Source organism: Paramormyrops kingsleyae, chromosome 16 (genome assembly GCF_048594095.1).
Source record: "Paramormyrops kingsleyae isolate MSU_618 chromosome 16, PKINGS_0.4, whole genome shotgun sequence".
NCBI lineage: Eukaryota > Metazoa > Chordata > Actinopteri > Osteoglossiformes > Mormyridae > Paramormyrops > Paramormyrops kingsleyae.
The window spans coordinates 9,805,148-9,823,268 of NC_132812.1; the positions used below are offsets into that span (position 1 = coordinate 9,805,148).

The following is an 18,121-nucleotide window of genomic DNA, read 5'->3' on the forward strand; positions in this document are numbered from 1 at the left end:
TGATAAGTATGTCTTTCTGATGGGCATGTCTTTCTGATGGGCATGTCTAATGGGTATGTCTTTCTGATGGGCATGTCTCATGGGTATGTCTTTCTGATAGGTATGTCTTTCTGATCGGCATGTCTCATTAGTATGTCTGGGTATGTCTGACAATTAAACAAATAAAGCAGCACGACATTACAGTAACTAACAATAAATAAACCAGTAACTTACGTGTACTGTTAGAGCATTTATGTAATTTATTTAAACTTTATTTTACCAGTAAATGAACTGAAACCAGTTCTCACTGCTTTATGTGCTTTTTGGGAGAAATAGCAGATAACGCTTTGGAATTTCCTGGGATACAAACGTCATGTGTGTGACTAAAATCTTCAGCCAATATGGGCAAAGTTGTGTCGTCACGGAGGCGGTTCCAGTTTGTGCTGCACGGTCTGTCTCAAGTCGTCTTGCTCTCGCGAGGATTTTGTACCATGTGACATGGTGACGCGTGGTGACGTTTTGGAACATTTCTTTGCCGACTTCGCTATCATGCGATGTGTATGAAGTGTGTGGACTGTGAAGCACTGTGTCCATTGAGAAAATGTATACAATGTACCATTTTTAAAGAAGATGCATCTGACTGGTTGCATTTGAATTGAGGCGCGTAATGAATAATGATACTGTTCTGTGAGGATGTGCTGTTTTCTCTTTTTTTCCCCATCCCATCGAGACCGCTATGCCTGAGACCAAGACAAGACCGAGACCAAATAGGGTCGAGACCAAGACAAGATTGAGACCACAAAAAATTGGTCTCAAGACCGATCTCGAGAACTACAGCACTAGTACAGGCATAAGCAACTGATCATTCACGATCATCTGAGACTACATGAAATGATCTTGAGCTCTTTAGGTGCTGGATCTGGACCTGCACAGTCTGATACACAGACTGTCTGAGCCTTTTTCAGTGTGGTGACCCTGCTGCATTCCCTGTGTGCCCTTACTCCTACGGCCCACCCCGGCACCCCCCCTCACGGCCCACCCCAGCACCGCCCCTCACAGCCCACCTGCTGCTGGTTCTCCCTCTGTGAGTGCAGCCGGGCCTGGATGCACTCCCGGGTCTCCTGGAAGGCCTGCCGCTGGGAGCCCTCGGCTGGGTAGTGCGTGCAGACGCCCACGATGTTGGTGCAGGAGAATATCAGCACGTTGGAGACCAACTGGAAAGGCAGTGATGCAGCTTCAGGTTAGTCAGAGGAAGAATGCAGGAGACGTAGCGCATGAGGACCTGCAAGCCTGTCCCCTGCCTCGTCGACCATCAGACTATGCTTCTAGAACATCCCTGACAGTCTGAAGGTGCCCTGGGTGGCATCCTGAGTGCAGGGGGTGACTCCGTTGGAGCTGTGGGCTCATAAGCTATGACCGACAGAATGGAGGCAATGAAAAAGGCGAGCAGAGGGAAACAGGGCCATAGCGAAGGAAGGAAAGGTGAATGGAGGGAAACGGGTCTGTGTACTCCCACTGACTCTAAGCATTTGTACCCCACATATGGCTACAGGTTTATTTATTTATGAACTACACTGCATTTTCTTATTCTCTTTCTCTATCATCATTCTATTTATTGGTTTGCTTATCTGCATATTTTCTGTCTTGATGGTACATTTAAACTGTATACTCATGCCATACTACCAAAAACAAATTTCTCATCCTTTTTGTAAACGATGAATAAAAGTTATGATTCTTTATAGATATTGCAGCTGAATATGGTATTTATTATTGTTTTTATTTATTCACTGTGATAGAGATAGACACAAAGCCCTCTACTAAAGTACAGGGGGACGTTGGAGATCTTCTCTGGATTCCACAGAAAGCTCTCAGAAGCCAAATCTACGGTGAGACAGCGAGTAACAGCTCCATCACACACAGATGAGAAGCACAACGACCCCCTCCACGGGACAGCTGAGCAAGGCACAGAATGCGAGGTTCAGGCGGGGAAGAGTGAACATCTGCTCACATCTGGCCCAGAAGGAGCACAGCCCTGCAGCGAGGCTGAATACCACAGTGCGTCCTTCAAAGGAGGGTAGATATAGATGCTGCCACAGTGACCTGGACAGGTAACCTCCCCCCGCGGTCCTCAGGCGCTGTCCAAAACGTGGCCAAGGCAGAGGAAACCAAAACAAAAGGTGGAGCTGCAGTTCCGCGTGGAACAGCGTGGAACATCTGAACACGCAACGGGGGAGCGCAGGTCACCACCACGGATCCAGGGCTATTTATAACCATCCTGCTGCTTCTTGGCTCCCAGCATGTCAGAATCTCTGGATGAACGGGGCGCGGATCTAAACGCACAAGCCGACGATCCTCCTTGTGACAAAGCAACCATCTCAGAATCTCTGGAAAAATTTGCCCATGTCACCCAGAACGCTACGCTTGGCCGTGATGCCGTTGCTCACACCTCCCGCCGACAATGACTTTTTCAGTGCTGTATAATTTCTCACAAAGTGTAAAGTGTATTTCTATAGGTAAGAGAAGCCAAGGACGCCAACTTCATTATTATTCATCACTTTATCTACTTATGTGCGTTTTTATACTGCTTGCTTTTATTTCAAAGGGTAAACTCTCTTATCTTGCGTATAACAGTACAACTCCATCCTCCTGATGCCATGGAGAGAAAGAAAATGAAAAACCTTAAAAATCTAATGGCAGCAGCTTGTGAGGGACTTCCAGCTTTCAATCCTACCATCTACAGCTTTTAACTTATGGTGAAATGCATTCCAGAAGAATGGGGTGAAGCTTCACCATGCAGCAGAGGACAGACTTTGACAGCGGCCCCGTGGCACCATTCCCTATCGCTGCTAGCTAAAGGCTCACTTCCTGTACACAATGTGCGAGAAACGGGCAAGGTCATCCAAAGCTGGTCTGCCTGAGCTACATCTGGCTAATGGACAGGCAGAGCAGCACTCAGCACGCGAGGGGAAACCTCAGGACGTCTGCAGAACGGCACTCTTGCCCAAGAGCAGCAGACATTAATAGATGGAGTGAGGGGAAGGCAACGGTCAACAGCCCCACCGACAGCTGAGGAACACCTCAGAGGGGGCAGCTTAGAAAGGCCCGAGTCTGCGTCCAACTGGCCTGGCATTTAGGTCAGAACGTGACACTGCAATTAAAGGTGTTCCTCATACCTCGGGGAACAATCGATGCTCGAGTGGAACCGTGACATTTGCGAGCTCAATGGATAAAGTACCAGAGAGAGGTAGAGACCTCCATCAGGCTGGAGATCATTAATTAACATGGCAGGACGTTGCAAGGTCTTTGTATGGACCTCTTCACCGAAGCCCGCCCTCCTCGCTGCCACATTAGGCGGTCACTGTCTGCAGCTCTGCGTCTGCCGACAGCATTCCAGCTCCTGAGTACTCGCAATCACCAGTAACCAGGGGGCAAACCGAGGTCCTCCAGGACCGAAACCTTTCGAGTCCTATTCCAGAGGCTGAGACCTCATCAGCTGAGCTGTATCACTAGAGTTACAGTCACATGCCTCATGTGTCGCTATAGTTACAGCCACATGCTCCGTGTGTCACCATAGTCACAGTCACGTGGCCCACGTTACTATAGTTACAGTCACGTGCCCCACATGTCGCTATAGTTACTGTCAAGTGCCCCATGTGTTGCTATAGTTACAGTCACATGCTCCGTGTATCACTATAGTTACAGTCATGAGCCCATCCCATTAATGGAATCAAGGGCCTATATCTCCAGGCGTGCCTGGCTGCACGAAAGCCTACTGATGACCGAGCAAGGCCAACACAAAGAGCGCCAACAATGTTCAGAGCTCAACCGAGTCGCTTCAGCGTGATGGACATGCTTGACAACAAGAGCTGAACTTTGACCCCAAGGGCCAACACTGCAGTCTTCCAGGCCACTGCAGCCTACAGCTGAGCCCTCATGTAATCTGCAGGTGTATACCTCCAAGCAGCAGGTCTGGCACTAAGCTTAGCAGGAGGGGAAAATTACAGTATTTCTTATAAGGAATATGAGGAATGCAGTTCAGCAAGTCCCTTTGGAGGAACATGGGCTCAGGTAGTAAATCACAGTAATCTGTGAGGAATCAAATGCACTGTGTGGTTTAAGAAACATGACTCCCCATTCCCCTTCAGAAGTACATTTTTAAAGAATGTAATGACAGTGAGATCTGATCTGAAACCACACAAATGAGCACCATTAGCCAGCAAGACTTAAAGCCCGCCTGGGTCTTAAAGGGACACATTTTGGCATGGAACGGTCATCCAGCCCCTAGACGTGACACGTCTCCAGGCAGCCTGTACGTTAGTGTGAAGGCAACTTGAGCAAGAAATCCCTGAATGCACAGCTAACATGTGAAAGGTCACGGTGTCACGGTGAGGGCGATTTTTCTCAGGGAAAAACAGGGAGGAGGCAATGGCAGAGTGAGACCTGAAGGAGATAAACGAAGACCTTAGCCAGTCCAACAAAAAGACCAAAATGCAACCAGGATCAAATAATTAAAAATAACCCTGGGATTCTGGGCAAGCCAATACAGAATGATCATTTCTGTGTCCCTTAACTTCGACATCTAGTTTTAAATAATACAAAGCTTAATATTGCAAATGAAACTGATGCAGTGAGTTTGATGGCAGCTTTGTTGTCACAGTAAGGGAACATTCACAGGCACTTCATTTGAAATGCAGTGACGCATGTTATCATGAAAGATACGTTAAAATTAAGGACAACCTGTGAACAGTAGCCACAAACACACACTCTAAGTAAAGCTTCTCCAAGGCACTCAAGTTACTGAGATAAAGGAGGCTCCTGTTGCAGAACTTTTTAACCAGAATAATGAGCATGCAGCACGTGCGACCACCTCAGACGTGGCTTCTGAGAGGGAGAACGTTGACACCTGTTAGAGGAATGCTGTGCTGTAGGCCAAGGTCATAAATGTCATAATTCGAATCACACCTTTGAAGAACGAGGTCCACCCACCAGCAAACAGCGCAAGAGAGCCTGCATTTCATCTCCAACTTCAAAAACTAACTCCAAATATAGCTGCTCTATAGGGATGAGCCGCACTTTTGATGTTACCAGTAAGTACGCTGTCCCCCCTGCCCTTAGCGTGGGAGACTCTGCTCCTTAGCTGATCCTCTAAAGGATTTCATGGCTTTGACTTCCAGATCCGGCATCTACTTGAGCCACTGGATGCATCATATTGATAAACTAAACCCCAAATAAAATAATCATGCAATCTGATAGCGATTAAGACACTACATATGACAATTGCACAGCAACACCAAGAGATGATAGGAAAATTGGCTGAAGAGATTTCAAACCCTAACAGGTACCCGTGGTGAAAACAGTGACCGTGACCTTCATTTCAGTCTAGCAAAGACTGAACTTGGGCTCCCCTGTTGGGCAGGAATGAGGAAGCTTGGGCTGAGACCGAGGTGATCCTGTATCTATCTATTTATATAAAATGTTTTCCATGAAATTTGGGACATTTTTCTGCCGCACCAGGTACTGTACTTTTGGTACTTCAAGAAAGCATCAATAGTACGGTACTTCAAGGTGTTGGTATTCCACTGGCATAAAAACCGATACCACTGCTGAATGACACCACAACGCAAGGCGGGGTATTTTGTACTGAATTAAAAAAATGGCTATTGTATATCATAGGGCTGGACATGCAATATTAATACCAACACCGCAAGTTATGCATATGCAATTCTCGTTAGTCAGCTAGATTAATACCTTTAATTCTGTATGGATGGGGAGTTTACGTTTTGCTAAAACATTTTTACACTGTCATAAGAGCAATTTTAGTAATTATTACTTTTCAAGATTATCTAGTATATCAATTAAAAATATCAGTTTAAAGTTTACCTCCGCTGCTTTTGCATGAGCTCTGTATGCGTTCTCTGAGACAATCATAATCATTTTCATCCTTGCTGTTTAAATCACTCATAGATGGGTTTCTGAGAAGTGTATGTTGAACTCCTCTTCTTGCTTTATAAATACCCCAAAATTTTTTGCAACAAAATTGCGTCGTGACATTTGGACATTTTCCAATACCGTGTTGCCCTAGCACATTATTCAAAAAACTTTTTTATTTCTTGTCATGCTGTCCTGATCTTGTACCTGTTCTTCCAACCAAATCGCAATTAAAGCTTGGGTCTTCATTTGTTCACACATCCATTATCACTCTCTATATATATATTGCTTAGTTTATCGTTATTTTCTGAATTCATAACTTTTTTTAAAGATGGTGATTGTATTGTGTTTCAGAGGTAGGCTATTTGCATAACCAATCAAAAGAAAGCATTCACCCCCAATCGGGAACTGGAACTTTTGTTACTGGTACTCGACCGGAAGTCAATGGAAAAGGGAAAGTACCAAAAGTACCATACATAGTGCGGTGGAAAAGCGCCCTTGGACAGTTGGTACTGCAAGTGGGAGAACGGCTTCATTTGAGCCAATTAGGCTGAGGACGTGAGCAAGTTGACATGAAGCTGACAACAGGTTGACCTGGACACATTCCGGCCATAGGTCTGCAAACTGAAATCCCAGGAGCAGGAATTGTGGCAAAATGAAAATTTGAAACTAGAGTTAGAATCCAAAAAGGTAATCCTGTATCCCTGAGAGCCTTCCGGCTGCATAGTCCTCAGACCTGCCGATAAGCAGGCTGCTCAGCACCCTCCAGGGGCACCTTCAAAAGCCCAACTGACTAATGGCTCTGACTCTCAGCCCTGACAAGCAGGTGTGCATGCGTCCCAGGGGAGCAAATCCGCGCAGCACCACGACTTGTGACTGGCTATTTGCACAGAGGTCTCAAGCAGAGTCGCTGGAGAAGGACCCCAGTAAGATCTCAAAAACACACACACACCGGACACCAGACTCTGCAAACCCACGGTATGCCTTTCCGTATTTCAAGGTTCCTGTGAAGGGGAGGCGGGCGTCCCTGACTGTGGAGCCCATATTGATTGTGTGTTCAACTGGGGAATGAACCCCGCAAGCTGAGGTGGAGCAAGAACAGAAGAATGTGAGCAAGAGGAGGGCAGTCTGCAAGGCTGCTTTTTTAAACCACAAAAGCAAACACTTGATCTGTGGTTCAGCTTGTTTGTGGACCTGGCGAATATGCCTGTTTAAACATTAATACATTTAAATGCCCAGCTCTGATCAGACTGAAAGCTCACAGGAGTGTGGAGGAATTTTAATGGTTGATGTGTTACACATTCTGCAGTGGTTTGGCTCAAACTTTTGGTTTAAAGGGAAAGCATATAGACTATTGATACTTCTCTCGCCGCTTTTAGGACAACTAAAGTTAAGCTGTATAGAAAACCTAGACAAAGATCTTATTAATGAATACAAGAGCAGATGAGGGCTTTCTGGTAAGGAGAGTGAAATGGTGGGCGGAGTCAGTAGTGGGTGGAGTCTGTGATGGGCGGGGCCTGTGATGGGCAGAGTCAGTAGTGGGCAGAGTCTGTGATGGGCAGAATCCAGAGAAAGTAAAGTCTCACATGCATAAACCATGAAGAATGAAGAAAAACAGGTGAAGCCACAGGGAAGCAGAGAGATACATTTCAATTTGTGAAATTAGTGGGCGGCTGCACATGTACTCAGGGAGGATATGCAGGGACCCGCAGAAGGCTGAGAACCACCGGTTCAAGCTCGGCACGTCTAATGATACCTGCTGTGTCAACAAGTGCGTGAGACGGTGAGAGACAGGCGGCATCGGTGCTTGCGCACATGGGGGTCCCACGGGGTGGAAGACAGCAACTCATTCTATCAGGCTTCTCTCATGCATGGATGCTGGAGCCAGCAGGAACGAGCTGACCCACCGGTCCGACTGGCACCCACTCCTCCATCTTCACGGACGGCGAACATGTTGCTCCGTCAGCAAAAAAAAACCCCTCAACCACAGGGCCCCCCCGAGAGGTGCTCCAAATAACCAGCGCTCATTACAGCAGCCTGCTGGGAAGTCGTTCCCACAGCCTAGGAGCAGCTCTGGGAATTATCATCACCCATCAGCAAACTACCGTGTACAGCAGGATGCCGCTTTCACTTCCTGTTGTTCTCCAGATGGATTCCCTGGGTCAGAAAACAGGTTCCCACTGAAGCTCCAGTTTCTTGTGCATGACTCGCCCTGGAGAGATATTTCATTTGCCACTTGAGAATTTGCTTTATTTTTGAAGTGCTTTGTAACTAATTATTTCTCCCTGATGCCCAGAAATGCCCCCCCACCCCTCATCAACAGAGCCTTTTTATTCCCCGATATTTTACCTAAGACGAACTAATCAAAGAAAATATAATATAAATATAAAATAAAGTAGATATCAACTTATTGATTGAATTTGGCAACCTGAGAGATTCATACCACCTCCCCCCGCCCCCATCTACACCCTACGAGAGGGAATAGCCCTCTGACCAGAGGTGTCCCTGAAACCATCTTTGCAGGGAGAGCTTGCAAACATTATATCTGTCAGAAAGGGCAGTCAGCCACATTAAAGACGTAGGTCACCTTAAAAACACGCCATGCAACTTGCGGGAGTGTTGCTAAGAGATCCGAAGCGCCACTTGTTTGACGCTCAACCCCAGAATATGTTTCATTAAAGAACATTGCTGCCCTGAAAGTAATTAGCCTTTTCTAATTAACAATCACTGCTACTTACCATAAAGCAGAATCCATTTTTAAATAAAACTAAATGTCACAGGCAAATAAAATGGGCAATCCTCTCTCCCAGTCTGGCCTCTGTCATGCATCAATGTTCTGCGTTGACCTTACTGAACAAGTGTCATGAAACGGTAAAGATGAGATGGACAGTGCCTCAGTGGCGCAAACGCACCCCAAAACAGCTACTACTATACATGGAATCAGGTCATTATCCGCTGTCTACCCATTCCGTTTGACATCTAATTGTCCAATGAAAAGATTTTAGTTTTTTTGTTTTATGAAGTCATCTATCTTACTAGTATATATGTTTGTACTAGTTAACGTTTGTGTTCATGATAGTAGTTTGCATGTATGTATTGTTTTATATTGCTAGCTAACATCATCCATCCATCCATTTTCTGAAACTGCTTCTCCTATTCAGGGTCGCGGGGGCTATCCCAGAGGCTACGGGTTCAAGGCAGGGGGCAACCCAGGACAGGGCGCCCAACCATCGCAGGGCACACTCACACACCATTTTATTATTGCTGCTGTTTCTAAGGAATTTCCCCATTGTGGGATTAATAAAGTCAATCTAATCTAATCTAATCTAATTCACTCACATACGCACACCTATGGGCAATTTGGTAACTCCAATCAGCCTCAGCATGTTTTTGGACTATTGGGGGAAATAGGAGTACCCGGAGGAAACCCCACGATGACACGGGAAGAACATGCAAACTCCACACACATGCAATCCCGGTGGAGAAACAAACACAAGTCCCAGAGGTGTCAGCCACTGCACCACCGTGCCGCCCCTGCTAACATCATTAATTGTGAATATAAGGACAGATTAGTTTGTATCTTTTTGACACTGACATATTTGCCTTGTTGATAACAATCCACATACATTTGAAACATTAAACCATCCACTGTTGGCTATGTAAAGATAGGTATCTATCTGAGAAAATTAGCTTTTTTTTCTCCACCCTCCTGAAACAATGGACTTTTTGAGTTATGTGTTCTTCATTGGACAGTGATCATACGCCTTACATACAGGCTTCCTGTGCCATCTTATGCTGTTGTAGTTCGTGACACATGGCATGTGTAGCCCAGCCTAGAGCTAGGGTATGATACCAGACCTGTGGGCACCAGGCAGGTCCGGCTCCATATGCCGCTGCCTGTGGGCACACTACAGCCGGCTTGTGGCGCCTGGGGCCAGAGCATTCACCCCAAACAATTACACACTCACAGAGAGCAACAGATCACACGGTATCACCATATCTGCTGAAAGAATGCACCCATCGTGACAGTGCCCCAGGAAAGCACTGGAGAACAATCCAGAAAGCAGGAGCGAGTGGATCGATGCAGCAGAGCCATGGAAGTAGTTAACTATAACAATAACAACAATGAACTAGGAAGAGCATCTGATCCGCCATCGCTCTAACACGTACCTTCATGCTCGCCAAGTCACATGAGTACAGTGTAGGAAACTGGGGAGGGCTGCATCCAGTTTGGGGAATCTGGGAATCAGGGACTGGGATTACAAGCGGTCAGGGAGTGGCCCCCACAAGCCCTGTTGACGGTGGCAAGGTAGTTAATTGAATAGGACTCCTGGCTCTTGTTTAAGTGTACACCAGAGTCCTCATTAGAAACAGGGCGTCTTGGGGTTGCAGCAACCGCCACATCATCTCCCATAATGCACTGCTGCCAGCTGATAACATTTCTCAACCTGACTTTGACGTTCTGTAACATTCCTCAGCATCACACAACAATCAAATTTATTAAGGGTCAGTGCATTAGTGTTAGGAGCATTTTTGGTATTGCGTTTCTTTGAATAATTTCGGTAATAAAAGGTGGGACATACTATTTAATGCCTGACTATTTCACTACATATTAGAGTCAAGGTTTCAACCAGATCATGTACTACAACAACAGATTTCAGTCCCATAATCAAACCTTCAGGTGATATATATCTTTTTGTTTATGAGAAAACTCAAACAAAAGTTAAAAATTCTATTTTTATTGCCCCCACTGGGACAGTAGAACAACATATTGTATGATAAATGACATGCAAGTAAAACCTTTGTGATAAACCCAGGTATTACCCAGTTATTTATGCAATACCTTAATCTGCGTTGATCTGCACTGACTTCAGGCTGGGTCAGTGTGAACTGGAAATGCATTTTTAATTAACACACATCTAGGTCAGCAGAGGCAGCTCTTTTTTGCCAAATCACAAGAGACACTGTCTTACAAAAAAATGCGAAAAGAAAGAGCACTTGAAATTGCATAAGACTCCCTCCCGAGTGCCACCATTTGGGATCGAGCAACAGCTAACTAACACCCTAATACTGAGAGAGATGTCACGGGGAATGACATCCGGCAAGGAGCCACACATGGTCACGTAAACGCATGGTGTCACAGTTAGAGTCGGCAGCCATCAGAGACGCCGGCTTTCTGGAAGTTACCATCCGCGCGGTGAAAGAGAGACGGTCTTGTAAAGGCTGGGATTAAGAGCATCACTTTTTCCGAAACGAAAGATAATCCAGAGAGGACACACCCATTAAAGGTGCAGATGTGCTCGAGTGGACAGGAGCAAGAACAACTCAGGTCACATGGGAGGAATGATTAAGCAGCATCAGGTGGGAGAGGAGAAACATCTGAGAGACTATTTAGCTGGGTGGCAGTGGACGCTGATGCAGCAAACTGCCCTTCTCTTCTACATCTGGTCCTACATCATCCGTGATGGATCCATGGAGGATGGCGTTAGTGTCTCTCAGACTGTCAGGAGTCCTGGGCGCCTTTTTGACACAGCGATGAGACAGACGCTGAAGAACCGTGGTCTGTGGACAGTTCGCAATGCTGATTCAGATCCAGCGTTCTCGTGGTGGCAGCGTGGACGTCCCGCCAATTGCAGGCGAACAGCTGGTCTAATATGGCTTGAAATAAATGAGTGTGTGGGCCGCATAACTCATTTTGTCTGCGGAGTAGCTCAAGAGCCTGCGTGGAATGATTAAATTAGTAATCCTTGGTTAGAACAAATCCCACAGAAATAGGGCCAAACCAATTTATCGTGCTCCATTTAAAGAAAAAGAATAACATGACAAAGATGGCATGGAACCCCAAAGCAGTATTACGATCCTCTTCCAGACATACCACTGGAGAACAGACCAGGGAAATTATTGCCAGGCGGCAAAAATAACCAGGAAAAGTCCCTTGTGTCACACAAAGGGACATTACGCATAGTCCAGGCCACATGAGAGTACACAAATACATCATAAAGGAATAAGTCATATGTCCATATGCGACTCAGACCTGGAGGTGATGCGCGCTGTCATTCAGCCTGTCTGCGGACTTGGCGAATGTGCCCGTTTAAACATGAATATATTTAAATGCCCACCTTTGAGGTACGGACCAGAATGAAAGCTGACAGGAGTGTGGGGGAATTTTAATGCCTGACGTGTTACACGTTCTGCAGTGGCTTGGCTCAGACATTTGGTTTATAGAGAAAGCATATGGGATATTGACATTTCTCTCGCCGCTTTTATGACACCAAAAGATGAGCCGTATAGAAAACTCAGGCAAAGATCTTATCAATGGATACAACAGCAGATGAGGGCTTTTTGGTAAGGAGAGTGGAGTCAGTGGTGGGTGGAGTCAGTAGTGGGCGGAGTCTGTGATGGGCAGGGCCCTATTTCACTTGTTCTCCATCCTGTGCTCCCAGTCGCTGCAGTCACACCGGCCCATCATCCCTAAGTCTGAGAGCCCGTTAGTAGGTTTCCCTAGAGGACCATGGCAAAGGCAGGACCAGGGCAGGTGCACATGTCTGAGTGGTACCAGCAAGAGGAGGCAGAATGCCTCTCCAGCACCGATCTGGTCTGGAGGGATGATCACTGCATGCTCCCCATGGAGCTTGGATGGGTGTGAGCTCCTGCATCAAAGCCATGTGCCCCGGCCTACTGGGGTGACCTTCAAGATGGTATACGCCTCCTGAAAGCTTAACTGCGTTCAAGTTACATAAAGCAACATGTTCATTCAAAATCATTTACGCCTGGCATGTCTTGCCGAGTACAGTACAGCAGGCATGGGGCAGAGCAAGAAATAAACAATGCAGGGGTGCCATAGCAGAGGCAAAAAAGAACTGATCTGTAAGAGCACTGATGTCAGCAAAGCAGCAGAACTAAAGCAAATCAGCTAGAGATCAGGGTCACGCTCTCCCTTCCGTGGACCGAGCCCGTGCTGCTTTTGGCTACAGTGCTCCATCATTCTGGAAGCATGTCCAGATCATCAAGGCCCCACATAGCAGGTTCCTCAGGTCCAAAGGAGAAGGCGGCACTGGGCTTCCCAGCACTGGGCAGCTCTTTGCAGAAGAACCCCTAGAACTTCATTTAATTGGAAAATAACAAAGGGAAGATGAAAGAGGTAAACTAGTGAATTCACACCAAAAGAGCCCCAATATGCTCCAGTGCAGTCCAGTTCCTCAATGTTGAGGCTCCATGAATGATTGACTTACAGGGAGATTTACTCTGTTAGCATCTTTAAGCTAATGGAGTTATTCATGTCTGCGCATGATGTAGTTGTTGTTCCTTATCTTCATAATTAGATCAGACTGGATAAGACGTGAGCCTAACAGCAGAATGAAGCCTAAGAAGGCAGAGCCCAGCTGACGGTCATCAGGCAGAAACCGTCCGCTGCTAAAGCCAAACACCTAAGCGTCGTCCAGTTCAGGTTTTATCACATACCATCCACATGGGGGCGCCGTGAGTAGCAGTGCAGCTGCGAGCGTGTGCGGTTTGTCCCCCACAGTGTTCGACGAGGGGCTGCAGCCACCCAGGGGAAAACCGGTGCACAGAAAACTCCATCATTACCCTCCCAGAAAACAAGTGTTTTAAACTTTGAAAAGCCCTCCGTCAAACGTGCACGCTGTCAGGACGTGTGTTTACATCAAATGTAGAGGCTGCAGTCCCTCAGGAAGGTTAGGGAGCCAGTAGTTTCCCTTACGATGCCTAAAGATGGAGGGAAAGTCAGCACAAACAAGGTCGACAGCAGGGGTTCACCTACAGGGGCAGGCAGGAGAACCTTAAACTCCAGCAGAAGGCAGTGATGTCCTCTGGGTTAACTGCTATATTGTGGTAGCAGACATGGCATTTCACACTTATTGTGTAACAGGGATTCAGGGGAAGCATCTGCTAAATAAATAAAACAGGAATATTAGAAAGATGACCAGTGAAGGAATGAAATCAGAGCAGCATCTACTCATAGAGTATCAGGGAGACGTTTCACAAAGCATGCATTTTACAGCTTTTACTGTGTTATTTTCCTAGAACTAAAACTGGAATTTCCCAGCATAGTACCAATTATGGAGGAAGCACAAGATGGTGAGCAGGGTCCAGGGTCCGAGCCTCTGGAGTGGAAATCTGGCTCAGGCTTTTCATAAACACTGTGCTGGACGCATTAGCGGCAGCCATTTATAGACACGGGGTGAAAACGCGTGTTTACAGTCACTCTCGCACCTCCCCGACGGGCCAGCATCAATCATCTGTGCACAAACAGAGCATCGCTAAAACGCACTCGCACTGCAATCGGGAGGAACGGCCAAAGAGGGAAGCTGCCAGGCTGCCTGGTTAGACGGGCGGGTCTGGGGGAGCAGGGGGGGGGGGGACAGCCTCTAGGGGGCACTGCAAGCTCTCTGCCAGGTCAGTCCCTGTGTGGCTGGGATGCTGTTCCATTCCCAAGCTCTGGGCACCAGAGCTCTGAATTTTTCTCATACACACAGGGATAGCTGGGCCACACCATACAAGGCCTGGAGGAAGCAGCGTCTCCATCTTAATGCTCCTCAGACGCTGACACCCCCCTGCGCATTACGGCACACAGGGGAGTCCACCCACATCAAAAAATGCACTGTGACGTTCGACAGCTCAATGATAATCTATTATCTGCCATTTATAGTATAGAATTCTTTTGATTTATGAGTCTAAATGAAGTCAAGTGAAGAAATGATTCTGCATCACATATTTAGTCCATAAGTATAAAATTCATTAAGTTGTCAAAGAGTTTCAGCAGTGAAAGGCTTGTAATAAAATAATCATATTAAAATAAATCTCCCGCTTGCATCTAGTCTACATGAAGAGGCAACATGATCCATCTATGGACTCTGTGTCTGTCCACCAGTTGCTAAACCTTAGAAAAAGCTGTCGTTCATCTGAAAACCTACGCAGAATCCTCCTACAGCCAGCACAACAAGCCATGATGTAAATAAAAAAGATTACAGGACTTATGTAAAACTACAAGACAGAGATCCTAGTCTGTTCTGTGTGGGTCCTGATAACTATCATGTGGCTGCGTCCCACTGCACATCTTCATCGTAATCCAGCATCCTCATTCAGGAGGGGCTTCTCCACAGCCACCCTCACCCCCCACCCATTTCAAATGCTGAAGCCCCACCCCCAGGCACAAAACATGGTCAAAATAATAAATACATTCATAATGAAGCCTGACTTTTCCTGAAGTCACATGAACGCTAAAAAGGCTCTTCGGTCAGCTATTTCTGACTGGGAGTTTTCCCCGGAGGACTTTGGATATTAATTAGAGAGCGAGACTTCGGACACTCACGGCATTCGGTGTAAATGCAAGGCGAACAGCCTGACGGGTCGAGGAGAAGGCCTTCCACAAACTTTCTTACTATTACTGGCGCAATCAGTGGATGGAAAACCTGCGTGCCGTTGGAAAACACCACGACATGTGGGGACAGTGACAACGTCATGGGGGACCTCCAAAGGCACCTAGGGGGTGGCACCACACCACATCTGTAATGATTAATGATTCACCGTCGGAAATCACTGCTTCTCAATACATGTCACACTGTCTATTAGCGCATATAGCTCTGCAGAACCACACGGCCTGTAACCCTCCCCTGTAACTTTATAAACCATATTGCAGTGGTGGAATGTTCAGGTCCAGCAAGTACAGATTCACACCAAGGCTTTGTTTCAACCAACCAGTTGAGTATTCTGTGACTGTGACTCTGTATATTCAACTGGTTGGTTGCAACAAAACCTTGCTATGGATTTGTATTTTCTAGACTGGAGCTTTCCACCTTTTCCATATTGCACAAAGACGTCAGAATGGCCACGAACATAGATTCTGAAGGAATTAGTGATACAGAAACATTACAGCACTGCCGTTCTGCCGCTGAACTATCCATCCATCCATCCATTTTCTGAAACGGCTTGTCCTATTCAGGGCCAGGGGGGGTCCAGAGCCTATTCAATCAGCCTCAACATGTTTTTGCACTGTGGGGGGAAACTGCAGTACCCAGAGGAAACCGCAAGACAACACAGGGAGAACATGCAAACTCCACACACATGGAACCCTGCTGGAGACTCAAACCCAGGTCCCAGAGGTTTGAGGTGACAGTGCCAACTACTGCACCACCATGCCGCCCCGCTGCTTAACCAATACTCTTCATAATATTAACATGAGAAGGGGCAGCGGATACACAACCTGCAGGCCTTACACCCTGTTCATCTGCGCTGTTTCACTGTGCCTCAAAGGGCAGTGGGATATTATATGTATGATAACAGATTCCTTTTATAAAGCTGGTGAAAACAACCCATAAGGCAGGTTTACGGGAAAGGAAAGACCTTAATGACAACTTGAAAATTAAAAACAAACAAAAAGCCGAAAGGTGAGCTGAGTTTCATGAATGGGACCTTTAAATTAATTTACAAAGGGGTAATAAAGATCTGCATCACATTTTTCAGGTAGAAGAATAAAATAAAAACACCATACGTCTGTCCTCTATAATGTAAACAGCAATTTGATAGTGGAAAGGGGCCGTCATGGGGCCCTGCGGTGACCTTCAAAGGCTAGCTAACGCCAACACTAACCCTAATCCCTAACCAAGCTCACAGGACACAGCCGGAAGCCTTGAGCAAAGCGTTCATAATGAGCCAGGTCACATGGTCACCTTGGCCAACAGTGGATATTTGTCTTCGTCAAAGAGTTGTTAGACAATGAGCTGATTTGAATTTACTTTTAAACACATTACCTCGTGAGACAGTACTTTACATTTGATGGATGACCCCATGTTCGGCGTTGCCATCAGCTGCTTCCAGAGGTTCCTTCATAGCATGTAGACGCATAAAATCCAGCCGGATGCCGACGCTTCTGGGGGACAGCGCCAGCTGCAGGCTGTTTGCCCTCGCCCATTAAAGTGCCGTCCAGCTTGAAGGGGGGAGCCCGGCTCTTAACCACCCCGCCCCCACCCCCCTCCCAGGGGGGCCTAAAACAATAACAGGCCACGTGCTCAGCTCTGACTCACTGCCAGGGACCTCGGCACCTTCAGCTCCATCTCTGCGCAGTGATCGGGGGGGCGGTGAGGTTCCAAGCTGGAGGCTGATAATATTCCTGCACTCGTTCATCCATCCATCCCCCCAGCTATGCTTTCAGAAACCCCTCATATAAACAGCTCTCTTGTTCCATTTGTTTTGCCTCCATTTTCATATCTATGGCTAAATAAAAAGAAATTTCCCTCCCCCAGAGCCATTTGGGTTTCACTCCCACTTTCCTGGTTCTACTCACCACGGTCATAGCTGAAAGGACCCCATTCTCTACGATACATTGAACAGTCTTTCACCTCACAGGCCACACACCAATAAATATGACCAATTTTATAAAAAACAAAAGACCAAAAATAACGAGAAATAGCTGCTGGCCCAAACACCAATCAGAATTCATCAAACAGGACATGGTGAAACACCAGAACCGCTGAATGGCAAAACAGATCCAGTCCCTCCAAAGGACCAACGAGAACCAGTCCCTCCGAAGGACGAAGTATAATGAAGCCCTCTGAAGGACCAATGAGAGCCAGGCCCTCTGAAGGACCAATGAGAGCCAGGCTGACTGAATGACAAATGAGAGCCAGACCCTGTGAAGGACAAATGAGAGCCAGACCCCTTTTGAAAGACCAATGAGAGCCAGACCCCTGTAAACGACCAATGAGACCCAGGCCTACTAAATGACCAATGAGACCCAGGCTCTCCTAAGAACCAATAAGAGCCAGACCCTCTGAAGGACCTTCTGCAGGCCGCACGTTTGGCAGAAGACACTCCATACTGGGTTACCCTGCCACCTTTGCTCATCACCAGCCTACCTGAATAGAGCTGCAGTATGCAGACACCATTAACATCTACAACATTTAGGCAGTCAAAGATATAAAGGGGGGTAGTGGAGAAAAAAGGAAGTGCACCTTTCAGGCAGAGAGGCATATGCAGGTGGAGGAGAGGATCTCTTCAGCTTTGCAGAGAGAAACCTCCTGCAGGTAATCTCAAAACTAGCATCAGATATCCTGCAGGTGACGTCAAAGCTGGCATCTGATATCCACACCTTTCAGAGGAACAAATGAAGGGGCCAACAGACCAACACCCTTCATCTGAAGATGGCTCCAAGGTCTCAGCTTCAGGAGGCCACATGGTTCCAAAAATAGGCTTCCTG

General features: G+C 46.8%; 1 protein-coding gene across 3 annotated transcripts in view; it reads right to left on the reverse strand.

The window, feature by feature from the left end:
- adcy5 (adenylate cyclase 5) overlaps window positions 1-18,121 on the reverse strand; it is a 63,189-nt gene that overhangs the window by 34,564 nt on the left and 10,504 nt on the right. For all 3 annotated transcript variants that reach the window (XM_023826954.2, XM_023826953.2, XM_023826951.2), the window contains exon 2: window positions 1,044-1,193. In XM_023826954.2, coding sequence (XP_023682722.1) covers window positions 1,044-1,193 — 150 coding nt within the window. The remainder of the gene's footprint in view (window positions 1-1,043; window positions 1,194-18,121) is intronic.